This window comes from Diadema antillarum, unplaced genomic scaffold (assembly GCF_040938485.1).
Source record: "Diadema antillarum isolate AM-2024a unplaced genomic scaffold, OU_Dant_1.0 scf00000141, whole genome shotgun sequence".
NCBI classification, from domain to species: Eukaryota; Metazoa; Echinodermata; class Echinoidea; order Diadematoida; family Diadematidae; genus Diadema; species Diadema antillarum.
Window position 1 is genome coordinate 2,577,641 of NW_027271030.1, and position 12,909 is coordinate 2,590,549.

The window sequence follows — 12,909 nt, forward strand, 5'->3', positions numbered from 1 at the left end:
TCGCGCGATTAATTTTTCGCGCTGAGCGGCTCGAAAACATATTCGCGGGTTCTTGAATTCGCGCTCCGCAGCGGGTTAATACGTAGTCGCTGTTTTCATCCAGCGATGCCAGCGTATGAAAGCGACGTAGCGAGCGCTAGCGGCGCGAGTGTGAGTGTACAAGCGCTCAACTACACTATGTACGTAGTACACTGTACACGTATTTTACTCGATACATGTACTGTAGTCGCGGAGATGTAGCACACCAATCGGCCATGGGCTCGGTGCGTGCGGCGCGTGCAATGATACTGCTATATGCGTAAACATGTCTGTACTACGGAGCAGTATCATTGACGAAAAAATGTGCATAGAAAATTGCGAAGATATATTCGCGCGTTTTTGAATTCGCGCGTTTTTGAATTCGCGCTAGCCGAACGTAGCGCGAAATCCGCGAAAATTAATGTACCGCGAAAATTTCCATGTTTACAGTACTGCCGTGGCCCAATTTGGTGATTATCAATAATCTATCAAAGAAATTATGTCGCAATTAACCATGACAAAGCATGCTCTGAGACTGTAGTACTTCCGGCAAACTTTTTGGGTAATATCTCGTAAATTTGTCTGTGTCCAACTGAAATTGTTTCATTGTACTATTATTTCTCACAATTTCCTGTGCATATGTATACATTTTTGAGCAAAAATCAACAATTCTGCAGGCAGATGAGAGCTATGTTTTTCCTTGTAATATGAGAAGATGTGCGTGGGTTAGCAAACACCAGGATAGCCGTCACTGGAGGCAAACATGACTGCAACTAGCAAGTAATTGAAACCAATTCTGTGGAGCGTAAGCAGGATGTGTCTTTTGAAGTGCGTACAGGCTGAAACATTATCAAACAAATGAGCAATCCATCAAACCAAAAGAGTGAAAACCGAGTAGTCTCTACCCGGAAATTCTGTTTTTACAGGCTTTAGCGTCATTTCAAAGATGACGACATACGTTCAGAGAAAACAGCAAGACGCTGAAATGAAAACCAAGTATGTTGAAACATGTTAACACGAATATCGAGAGTACAAGATGAATGTGATAACCATTATTTTGTTTTCTTGCTAGAATGAGAAGTGCTGCTGGATTATGGTCACTCCTACTGTGTAGGGGGTTATTTTCTTTTTGCTTAAAAATAGTTTACTTGCAAGCATGTTGTCTTTTTTGTTTATTTTTGCTCTTCACGGGAGGTGCTGTCAGAGGATGTCTGTCCAAAATTTGTCTCACCACAAGTTTCTTGTCTATAGTTAGCAAGCAAGCATACCATGAGATGTTTCCCCTTTCATGTTCACAAAAAAAAAGAGAGAAATGATCATAGACTTCTTCGTGTGTGATATCTTAGAACTATCACTGAGCCAACAGGCGTAAGATACTTGCGACTTGCGAAAGATACTTTTTTTTTCCCGTCAGTGATAAGCTGGTCCCAATGTAATTCTGAAAGTGGAAGTCCACCCTAAGAATAGGTTTGTAGCATGTGAGCTCACCTTCCATTTGCCTTGTGCATAAATTTCCATGAAATCTCGTCTGCTTTCTTTTTTTACATTATTGACAACAGACTATATATATATCTAATTTTTTTTTTGCATACAGGTGTAGTATGGAAAAATATTTACAATGGTTTTTTTAAGGATGCATGTATGATTGGAAATTTACTTGATGGGAAAAATAAAATTTCATATTTTACAGTACAGAGCAATGGGGGGGGGGGACTGATCATGCTTGTGACATCACAAAGAACCTGCAAATGCCAGGATACATTCATGGGAACCATTCTTTGTAGTATTGAATGATTTGTACCTTCATGCTGCTCCGTAATGAAACCATGCAGGTTCACTTTTAGCTCAAGGTCTCTGGTGGCTGGTTTGCCCACTCAAGGGAGAGAGAGAGAGAAAGAGAAAGAAAATAGACAAGTCTCCTTGTCATTTTTTTGTTTTGTTTTTATTTCAGAATGAGTAAAGGAGAATATTTCTCATGTTGTTTATACGCATTCCTTTCTCCCTTGGACCTTCACCTCTTTCCACAATCTCCACAGGTCTGGTCTCACCAGCAGAGCCGGAGCCACGCATCTGCGAGGAGAACTTCGAGCTGGGCCACTCACGGTCGTCGAGCTACAACTCGCAGCAGTCGCGCGCCAGCGGGTACAGCAGCGCGCACTCTGTATCGTCGGGCTTCACGGCGGAGCACTTCTCCAGCGCCACCAGTCTGACGGACCTCCCGGAGAAGGAGCAGGTGAAGGATGCCTGGAGGAGTACGGGGACCAACGAGAGGAGAAGAGTAAGTCAGCATCTTCTCACAGAGTTTATTGCAAGCTGGTTTCTCCTTTAAAAAGTTGGTGTAAGCTGGTATCTTCTGGAAAGAATTGTTGTAAGCTAGTTTCTTCTATATGTAGTTGCTGTAAGCTAGCATCTTCTCTAAAGAGTTGTTGTAAGCTAGCATCTTTTGCAAAGAGTTGTAAGCTGGTATCTTCCAGAAAGAGCTGTTGTAAGCTGGCATTATCTTATTTAGTTGTTGCAAGCTTGCATCTTCTTTAAAGAGGTGTTGTAAGCTGGTATCATCTTATAAAAGGGTTGTTGTAAGCTTGCATCGTCTTTATAGGGTTGTCAGGTTGTAAGTTGGCATCTTCTTTAAGGAGGTGTTTTTAATAAACCTGCATCTCTTGTAAAGATTTGATGCAAGCTAACATCTTTTTAGGCTGGCATCTTCTATAGTTATCGCGAGCTGGCATCTTCTTGAAGGATTTTTGTAAGCTGCCGTCTTCTGTGAAGAGTTGTTGCAAGGTGGCATCTTCAAAGAGTTGTTTACCTTGCAAGCTAGCATCTTTAGAGATTTGCTGCAAGTTGGCATCTCTTGAAGAGTTGTCTCCACAGATTGGGCCATTTTAAAACTTTGACAAATCATGACCATGATAGCTTCAGGAGTGTGCTCGTGTGAATCTCTATACCTTTGCAAGCAGCTTGCAAGACCATATTTCAAAATGGGGCCATCATATTAAACTTTGAACAAATCAGAGCATAATAACAGGCATATCTGAATCTGGTATCTTGGTGATATGATATTCAAAAGCATTTTTTTTTTTGTATCATCCAGTTCTAATCCTCAATGTCTCCAAATTTCATTTCCTACTTTTGTGAAAGTTGACTTGTGATGTGAATCATTTGTGTACAAACATAAAGGTTACTAAATCAACCATTCATTAAGCAAAGAGACTGACTTGGATATATATTGGTATTTCCCATATACAATGACTATCATTATAAAGATCATTTTGACATTTAGGATCAATTTTGACTTTGAGGAAGCATTGCTGATAGAGATAAGTCCAAACATGAAAGCTAGATGGCTTTTGTGAGTAAGAAAGCAGAGAGGGTAAACAAAAGTTTTCATCAAATGTAGGAGAGTGGATGTTTGTGCAGCTAAGGGATACAGAGCTGCCAAGTCTCCCTGATTCTGCAGGAGTCTCCCTGACAATGTCAAAATCTGTTTATGTCTGAATAAGAGAATATTAAAATCTCCCTGATTTGGGAATTATTCTTGCCCATTGAAATGCATGAACACACAGATTTCTCCGTAGTTGCTATGTGGAATCTCCCTGATTTGGATTTGGGAATGTTGGCAGACCTGGGGTTAGTGTTCTTCCATGATTTGACACACACACACACACACACACAAAAGAACAATAAAATGAGCAATGAGATCAATCCTGCTATCCAAGAGAAACTTGTGTCTTTTCTTTTCTTCTTTTTATTCATTTATTTATATATATATATATTTCTTTTTTTTTGGGGGGGGGGGGGGGGGTCGGTGAGGGGAGCTTGGATAGTTGGGAAAGATGCATAAAAAAGGTTCTTGATTCAGTAATGTTTACCACATTGTAGCTACGTAACTTGCATGGCAAAGTGACCTAGATGTGTTTGCATGGAGAATTTGACATTGGGGGACTTCCCCTCTCCAGTTTTGTGTTGACAGATATGAAGCGGCAGTCACCTTCACAGGAACAGGATTAAAGTTTGCATCAAGTTTAGTTAACCATTCCGCAAATACGGTGCAATGCTTTTAAAGTTTCTTGTGCGTTATGGAGACATCTTCTGTATGAAAGACATATGATTCACTTACAAGTGTAAAGCTAAAGCTTGGATTAAAATCACTATAAAGTGACCAAAATGTCTGTGAGAAGTGAAGAATCTTTTACAGTATTCATTACAAATAAGAAGTATTCCATCTTGTGGTTTCTCACATACCCATTGCTTTGTTTAGTAGCTTCTTGAATAAGTGTTCTTCTGCAAGAATATATCATTATGTACTAAACTGATAACAACTTGTCCACATAAGTCCCATGCTTATCTAAAACTGGACGTTTTGTGCAAAGCAAATATTAAAGAAAGGTTCTACTGAAATAAATGTCGCTGTTTTTGGTCACAAAACAATAAAACTAGACTTTAATGGCGATAGCACGGCCTCCTAGAACTGAAGTTCTATCTGTATGTTGTCTTGTTTGTAAGGTGATATAATGCCTACCCAAGGATAGCAATGTGTGCAGTACCCTAGTGGCTACATTCCCACTTCCCTATTTATGTCGCCATTGTTTAAACAGGATCAGAGACTCCTACTCACCATCTCTGTTTGTCTGCTCATAAATTGCTGTGTTTTGTGTCGACGTGTACTTTATAGACCCTAATAACTGAACTGTGTTTGACTCCGACACTCCTCCCTCTAATATGGCTCCTAGTCTTAGATCACATAAGGACGATAGAACTTTTTTTGTTTTTGTTTATCCACATGCAGAGACAGTATTTTCTCGCTACATTTTTGATGCTCTCCCCTACATACAGACTCAGTGTGACCAAGCTTCCTCTTACAAACCTTGCTTGATGCAGAAGTAATGATAATAATAATTTAGATTTAGCTCCTGTTATAGAATGTTTCTAAGTAGGCTACTGAATGGTATTTTCACAAAAAGAATGTAAATACTTTTCAATCTAGAAATGTACACTTGTAGTTGCGAAGTTATTAGCTTTTGGATAACACTGGCAACAATTCTTGTAGGGCACGTTACTCCTGCTAGAGTATCTCATCGTGCTATCGGAAACAAATTACAAGCTGTAGAAACATTACAGGTAGAGACCACACCTTGGGTAGTCATTCTGAATGAAAGAAGTTGTCCAAAGAGATACTTCACAAAAGTGATTTGAAGTGCTCAGTAGAATTCTCTGCTTTCAAATAAGAAGATTGGAGATCCGCAGGGATGGAGCAATGAAAAAATACCACTCTTTCCAAATTCAAGCAGCATTTTTCCTCATGTAATTGCTGCTGCTTGAACTTTGACTCTTACTGCTTCTGCTTTGCTACTACTTCTACTACTGTCAAATCTGTCTTTAGCGGCCACCCCAACGGAGACAAAAAAAAAAGTGGCCGATGTAGATAGGTGGCTGCTACAGGGTCGTTAACATGGCATCACTGTAGTGCTGCTCTTCTCAATGACACTTCATCGTGAAGACTTCCACGGGTCCTTGACTTTTGAGTAAATGCTATAAAAGCTGTTATTTTTTGGGTAGAGATATTTTTGCAAATGAGGATACAGGCATTTTGGGGAGATGTTGTTTTCGCGATTGACACCAAGTATTATCTTAAGTCCACTAATGTCTGTCCTTTTGCAATATTTTCATGTGTTGTTATTAAAAAGATTTTCACCCCAACAGTGATATGCAAAATTTGCGAAAATAACAACTTTTACAGTAGTGAAGATCATCTTGGAGGCAAAGGGTTAAAATGTGTCTCATTGTGCTATCCCTGCAGAAACATGCTGAGGCAGAGGAGTCCCAGAGGAGGTTAGACAACACCAGGGTGGACGCTGACGAACTCATCAAGGGCATCATTGACCAGCAGGACTTCCAGAGTGACGAGACATCAGCAGGTACAAGAATGAACTGCTAATCTATTAACTTCTTCACTTAAAAGTGAAATTATAGCTCTCATATGCCTGCAGAAAGGTCGATTCTTGTTCTAAGATATATACACATATGCATAAGGAATTTATGAAATGACATCATAGTAACACAATTTCAGCTGGGTAGCGACAAAAATGAGCAATGCTGAACAAAATGGTTCAACGGAAGTACTACAATCTCGGAGCATATCTGATTGTGGTTGCTACGTAAATTTGTAAAATCGATTATCAACAATCGATCAGTCAGGCCACAGGGGTATCAACTGATCTTCTGCAGTAAAAGTGAAGTGCATGCAGCTTGTTGGAAAATATTATTGCTGGGGTTCGTAACATTTTACCTACCCACCATTCTGAGCGGGGAGGGCTCTTCTGGAATGAAAGTCGTATGCATACGATCAAAATATATATTATATATTTGGTCTCAAAATACCCCCAAACAACTCATAATCCTGGCAAATCGCATCAGCCAGTAAGTTTCTTTGTAGATCCTTTTGATGTGTTACAAGTAAATTCCAAATGTTTTGGCTGTATATGTCATCTTCAAACATGCCTGGGTGCCCTTTAACATCAGTGCGACTCCACATATTCAAACTGACTTTAAAGGTCCTATTTACCTTTGGGAGCAGTGATTTTAAAAATGTTCAAGATATTACTTTTGATGCATATGTGTAGGTCAGTTGTATCACAAAACATCCTACCATGTAAAATGTTTGCAATAAAGCCTAAAATATAAGGAGATATCAGTATTTTTCTCATTAAACCATAACTGTAGACACTTTAGTCAGGAAACATTTTTATTATTAAAGTATTGTTCACATTTTGTGTATTTAACAATACTCAACATCCATTATACTGGTTCAAATTTTTGCATGGTTGATTCTTTTCCTAACTCATATTGTAGAACTATTTTAAAGCACTAATGCTGGGTTTTTGTTTCATCTGCAAATGGTAAATTATGCCTTTAATGAATAGCGTACAATCAAACAGACACAACTTTAGAAGTCGGGCAAGATATAGTTTGGCATGCAATTACTGTATCGCAAGAAATTGACACTGAGAGGGAGAACGAGATATGTTTATGTGTATGTTTAGTGTAAACATGGGAGTGTTGTCATAATAGTTTTCATTCAGAGTCAAGTGTGCTCACATTAAATGCCCGTTGTAAAAATAAATACCAGCATATTGCAGGCGCAATAAACAGTTGTGAAATAGTCACATGCACCCATGGTAATTTCCGTCACATGGAATTAACCGGTTGATACTACGATAGAGCAGATCTGAGTAGGCCTGATAGATGTTACGCTTGGTTTCCTGTAAGCAAGGGGTCATCAGAATTATATTCTGTGTTTATGTGAATGTATAAACACCTGCTGTATCTGTAGTTGGAAATCAATAGACATGTGGTGCTCAGATATTATTAGAGCTGCTTGCTTCTTCTCTGTCATTCTCTCCCTTTTTCCTCTTTTTTGCATTTTTCATGATATCTCTCTCTCTCTCTATAATATCTATCTATCTAATCTGTCTATCTGTCTATCTATCTATCTGTCTGTCTATATGTCTATCTATCTATCTATCTATCTATCTGTCTCTCTGTCTATCTATATCTATCTATCTATCTCTATCTCTGTCTCTCTCTCTCTGTATCTATCTATCTATCTCTGTCTCTCTCTATCTATCTATTTATCTATCTATCTCTATCTTTCTCTCTCTCTAACTATCTATCTCTCTCTCTCTCTCTCTCTCTATCTATCTATCTACCTACATATCTCTATCTGTCTATCGTTCTATCTATCTACCTGTCTATTTTTCTATCAATCTCTCTATATATCTATGTATCTACATGACTGTTTATCTATTTATCAATCTCTCTCTATGTATATCTCTCTATCTCTCGCTCACTATCTATCTGTCTATCTATCTATCTCTCATGTGTTCTGGCATTGAACGTGTCTGTTTTTCTGCAATGTTTCAGAGGAAGGTCTACAGCTGTACATTGCCAAGGATGGCTCCACAGCACTAGGAAGCCACCAGCTCAAGAACAGGTGAGACCAGCATGACAAGACCTTTAAAGGAGTTGTATAATTTTGGTCGAGACCTAACTTCAGGTTTCTAACATTTTTAGTGAGATAATGAGAAACCTCTTATGAAATGTGAAGGAGCATGTAATTTTAAGGGAAGTTAACCCGTTGAGGACGGTTTGATTTTGCTACAACACACATTTCCCATAGACACCTGCCCGAGTATACTCAGGACTCATCCTCAACGGGTTAAAGTTTATATGATGAAAATTGGTTTTTGAAATGGCTGAAATATCAAAAACAGAGCAATCCTAATAAAAAGGTGTGACCCACCTTTTATTAGGATGTCTTATTTTACTTTGTTTTTGGCTGTCTCAGCCATTCCAAAACTGATTTTCATCAAATAGACTTTGAATTCCTCTTAAAATGGTATGCTCTACATTATTTCAGTAGTGGTTTTCTGATATCTTGCAAGAAGTTAAAAGCCCAATCTTCGTCTCCACCAATACTATACCACCCCTTTAAAAGTGAACAAATGTTTCCCATATACAGTCCAGCCTCTGTTATCCAGCTATGTTGGGGCCGGTGCCTGTCCAGATAAAAGATTTTGGCCAGATATGGGGGGAAAAAAGTTTATGTACATGTACATGTATCTGCCGACCCAGACGTAAGGAAGCATACTGTATACGCTGTATATTTCGCGAGTCTAAATTTTCGCGAATCGGGACTTTCCGACAATTTCGCAAGTGGTTTAATTCGCGATTGTGGAGTCCTTGTACTGAACAGAGACATGTATATGCGAATGTCACAGTCATATCGGCATCAGAGTCAATATTTTTCGCGTGTTTTTAATTTCACAAATAGCAGCTGACTCGCGAAGTTCGCGAAAATAAAAACCTCGCGAAATATTCGGCGTATACAGTACATGTACACGGTAACAATGGTGTAATCTATGCTAGCCTACTTAAAAGTGTAGCAGAGACTCCAACTCTCCTGCTTTCGACGGGAGATCTCCCGCTGAAAGCCCATTTTGGTAAAATCTCCCATTCTCCCGCTTGAGGTTTAATTTCTACTGCCCTGGCTCTGTGTCTCCCGCTTGAAATGATTTCTTACTTAGTGTCATCGTATGTTGAAAAATAAGCCTGAGATACCATGAGAGAGCATCTAGAGCCCTAGAACAGCGGCCACAAGGAACTTCGCACTCGTATGTTCGCAAAGCGCACATCAAGTTTGAGTCTCCCGTTTGCTAGGGGTTTCAAGCGGGAGAATCACCAGATCAAAAGGTGCTTGGGGTTGGAGTCAGTGGTGTAGTTTGTTTTTGTTTGCTTCTACAGAAATTGAAACAGTTTAATGTGAAATTCATAACTAGTTTCCGTAGTGGATATTATAGGTAAATGGTATGAGGATCCTAGCAATTCTAAATGAGTTTTAAATCACTGTTATTTTTGTCTTTGTTGTGTGAACACATCTGGATGATAGAGAAGTCTGGATATGGGATGGCCAGATAATTAAGGTTGGAGTGTACATGAAAGGTTTTGTTTTTTCTGTGCTTTTCTGAAGGGTAACTGTGTTATAGAATTATCATACATCAACCTGTTTCAGTGTCACTCAATTTTTTTGCCATTCTCAAATTGTTGCCTTTCTTGATTTCCCCCATACCTGCAGAATGTCAGCAGGCACTTTTGAAGCGGTGGTGATTGACCAAAGATAGTGACCCCTGCTGACCGGTGCTCGCAGCATCCAACATCCTACCAGCGACGGAGCCCGAACAGCTTGGACTATAAAGAAATGAGGGCTGGCATCCCATTGGATCGTTCGTCTCACAAGGCTCCGCATTCTCTCTTCCTCTCTCACCACTGGCCATTGCTAGAGGCAATCTCAACTGTGCAGTATGCGAGAGAGACCTCCGTCACGATCCACTGTGATGTCATCATTTTCTGTCAACGCAGCGTTCTCTCTATGTATCTCTTTTCCTTTCTCTTTGCCCCTTCTGTGTCACAAACTATTGTGATTGTTAAGGGCATCTTATTGTGACCCTTAATCGTATGTGGTGGAATCGTAGAGGGCGACAGTACAGAGAGTGATTGTTTCACGACAGAAAATTGTGGAGGTAATTCAACACTGTCTCAGAGATGAAGTGTATTTTGATTCTTTTTCTTTTTTTGTCCTTTTTGATCATGTTCATGCTTGAATTCAGGGCAAAAAAAAAATGGTGTTTCTCAGCAAGTCTTACTGCCAAAATATTTCTTGTGAGAGTGTGTGTGTTTGTCTGTCTGTCTGTCTGTGTGAGGTTTGGTGTTTTCCTTCATACCCCGATTCTCAGAAAGGTTCAGAAAGGGGAAATATATTACTTACGCTGGATTATCTCTTGTTCTTTTCAAAGATGAAAGTAATGAGTTGGGCCATGTGGATGACGATAAGAGGTATTCTTTATGCTCATGCATATCCCGTATCGCACATGTGGATAATTTTTGAGAACTTCAGTTCTATAATACAGATGCATTACTGCACTTGTAGGCACATACAAGCAATTTAAGCCAGTCTTCTCAGATGTGGTGACTTTCCACAGACTTACTGCATGGATCCCCTGATTCCTCTGTATGATAGTGTGATGGTGCAGTCACCCAAACAAGTTTACGAATTACAATTCAAACGATATTCTGAATGACTCCGTGCATTGTGCACCTAAGGATGTGGATCATATATCATTAATATTCTCAAGAGATACATGCGGGACGAATTTTGTGGAATATGTCATTCGATCCATTTACTGCCGTTCAGTGAATGACATTGCCCCAGCAAACAAGATCCTGCTTTAGCCAAAATTATGACATTGCCTCGGCCGTCTCATGCTTGCAGACAGTTATTTCTAATGACATATACTGCCTTTAGAGCCGTATTTAGCTTCATTCAAACAAGCAGGCTTCTTATCTGCAGCCTAGCAAACACTGTCGCAGGGTAACCAGCGGCACGTTCTGAAAAATGCAACATTGTACAAAATGATTGCGGTCGTAAATTTTTGTGAACCTTATGTACTTGATCCTGCACGCTACCATTGTCGATGATATTATGTCAAAATGAAGCGACAAAAAGCTGATGTGGCAGAAAGTGAAGAGAAAGCCGAAGATGAAAGTGGATTCCAACTTAAGGGGGATGTGACCTTTTTCAGAAATTTGTGGTTGTGTCAGTCAAGGGTCAGTAGTCTATGCTGTGGGTTGAAAATAAAGAAGTCTGTCATACTCTCCGCAGCTTTTGGTTTTACATAGGACATTGGCCTTCACCAGGTTGCTCATTCAAGAAAAATAACCATGATACTGTAAAACATGATATATTCGCGGCATGAAATTTTCGCGAATTGGAGCCGACAGCCTTTTTCGTGGCATAAAATTTTCGCGAATTGCCACTGGCGTTCAATGACTGTAGTGTAGATAATAACTTTCGCGTGCATTTTAATTTCGCGAATTTTGGCGCTCGCGAAATTCGCGAAATTCGCATGCACACGAAAATTCCTCGTTTTACAGTAATCTGTGGCAGAGAAACAGTAGAGAAAATAAAAGGAGAAGTGAAGGGGGGGGGGAGGAGGAAGATAGAGAAAAAAAGTAAAGAATGAAAGAATAGAAAGCCAAGAAAGAAATGCTCAGAGATGATTGCAAAAATTTTATCCAATTCCAATCTGTCACTTTCTGTAAATTCAAAGTTGTTGCTTACACCGTAATAGTGGCTGCAAATAATCAGGCTGTTTTCTTGAATTTGGGGGCTTTTCTTTTTCTCCCCAAGGTATGTACATTTGATGGATGTATGTCATTCTCATAGTCCTTAAGGTCTCTTCCCCTGTACTTGAGCACAGAATGCAGTTATCTTGATCCAAATTTTCTTGGCTGGTTGAAATGGACGTCAACAGTTGATGTCTAAAGTCGACAGACACCTGGAGAAAAGTTGCACATGGCTCATGATCAGATACTGAATTTTAATACAGCCAGCCTTTCCAAAATAACACTCACAGAAAAAGAAAAGAAGAAAAAAAATTGTTTTCTCATATTCTTGAACATCTTAGAAGCACTTCTGTAAGGTTTGTCAGATCCGTACATCTACCTCACACTAGTCTCAAGAAGCAGGGACCGAGCGGAATATGTCTGTGTGTGTCATCGTCATGCCAGTGGCAGATTTGCAAGGCTGTGCATGATGGTGTAGTTGCAGTGAGTATAAGATGAGACTCTAGTTGAGGCTGCATTCACAGCCCCACATGATATATTACCATGACGTCTACTAACACATGCTAAAGCACATACTGAGATTAGAGCCGGAATATGTTTTCACGTCTGCTCTGGCTGAAGGAAAATGGAGGCTGGATTGAAATAATGAGCCACAGTAGATAAGAAAGAGCAATGTTTAAGTATGCCAATTCCAGATTATTTGACTTTCTACATTCTTGAGTGTCGCTGAAGTTTGTGCCACCCTTTTGGAGATGACATCAAATCTCACAAGACTGTTGCAGCATGGGAGAATTTTATGGAGGGTAATAATAACTCCTGCAGTTCTAAAAAGATATAAATATATCTTGAAAAGAAAGAATGGAATAACAGATTTGGAACTCTCATCAGTCCTGTACATTAATCCTACACTACTACTACTACTACTAATATAGGCAAATCTTGGTGGGGGTAATAATAACCCTTTGAGTTTTAAAAAAGATACAAATGTATCTTTAAAAAAAAAGAAAGAAGAGTATAGCAGATAGATTTTGAAAAATTGTCAGTCCTCCATGTTAATCATTAGATATTAATGATAACATTTATAGTAAAGTCATGTGACTGTCAAATTAATGATGCATCGTTTCCTACAGCTGTTGTTCTCATGAGAGTTAGTCTTTCTCCTTTCCCTTGGTTCATGCCAGTACCATTCTCTTTGCCTTTTTGCATGTCTCA

The 12,909-nt window shown here is 39.4% G+C and overlaps 1 protein-coding gene across 1 annotated transcript in view; it reads left to right on the forward strand.

Annotated features, from left to right (window-relative positions):
• Window positions 1–10,238, forward strand: part of LOC139721362 (early estrogen-induced gene 1 protein-like) — a 98,914-nt gene extending 88,676 nt beyond the window's left edge. Inside the window, exons 6-9 of the mRNA XM_071632679.1 lie at window positions 2,055–2,296; window positions 5,816–5,933; window positions 7,939–8,008; window positions 9,650–10,238. Of these exons, the coding sequence (XP_071488780.1) occupies window positions 2,055–2,296; window positions 5,816–5,933; window positions 7,939–8,008; window positions 9,650–9,695 (476 nt within the window). The 3' untranslated portion in view covers window positions 9,696–10,238. The remainder of the gene's footprint in view (window positions 1–2,054; window positions 2,297–5,815; window positions 5,934–7,938; window positions 8,009–9,649) is intronic.
• Window positions 10,239–12,909: the final 2,671 nt, after the last annotated feature.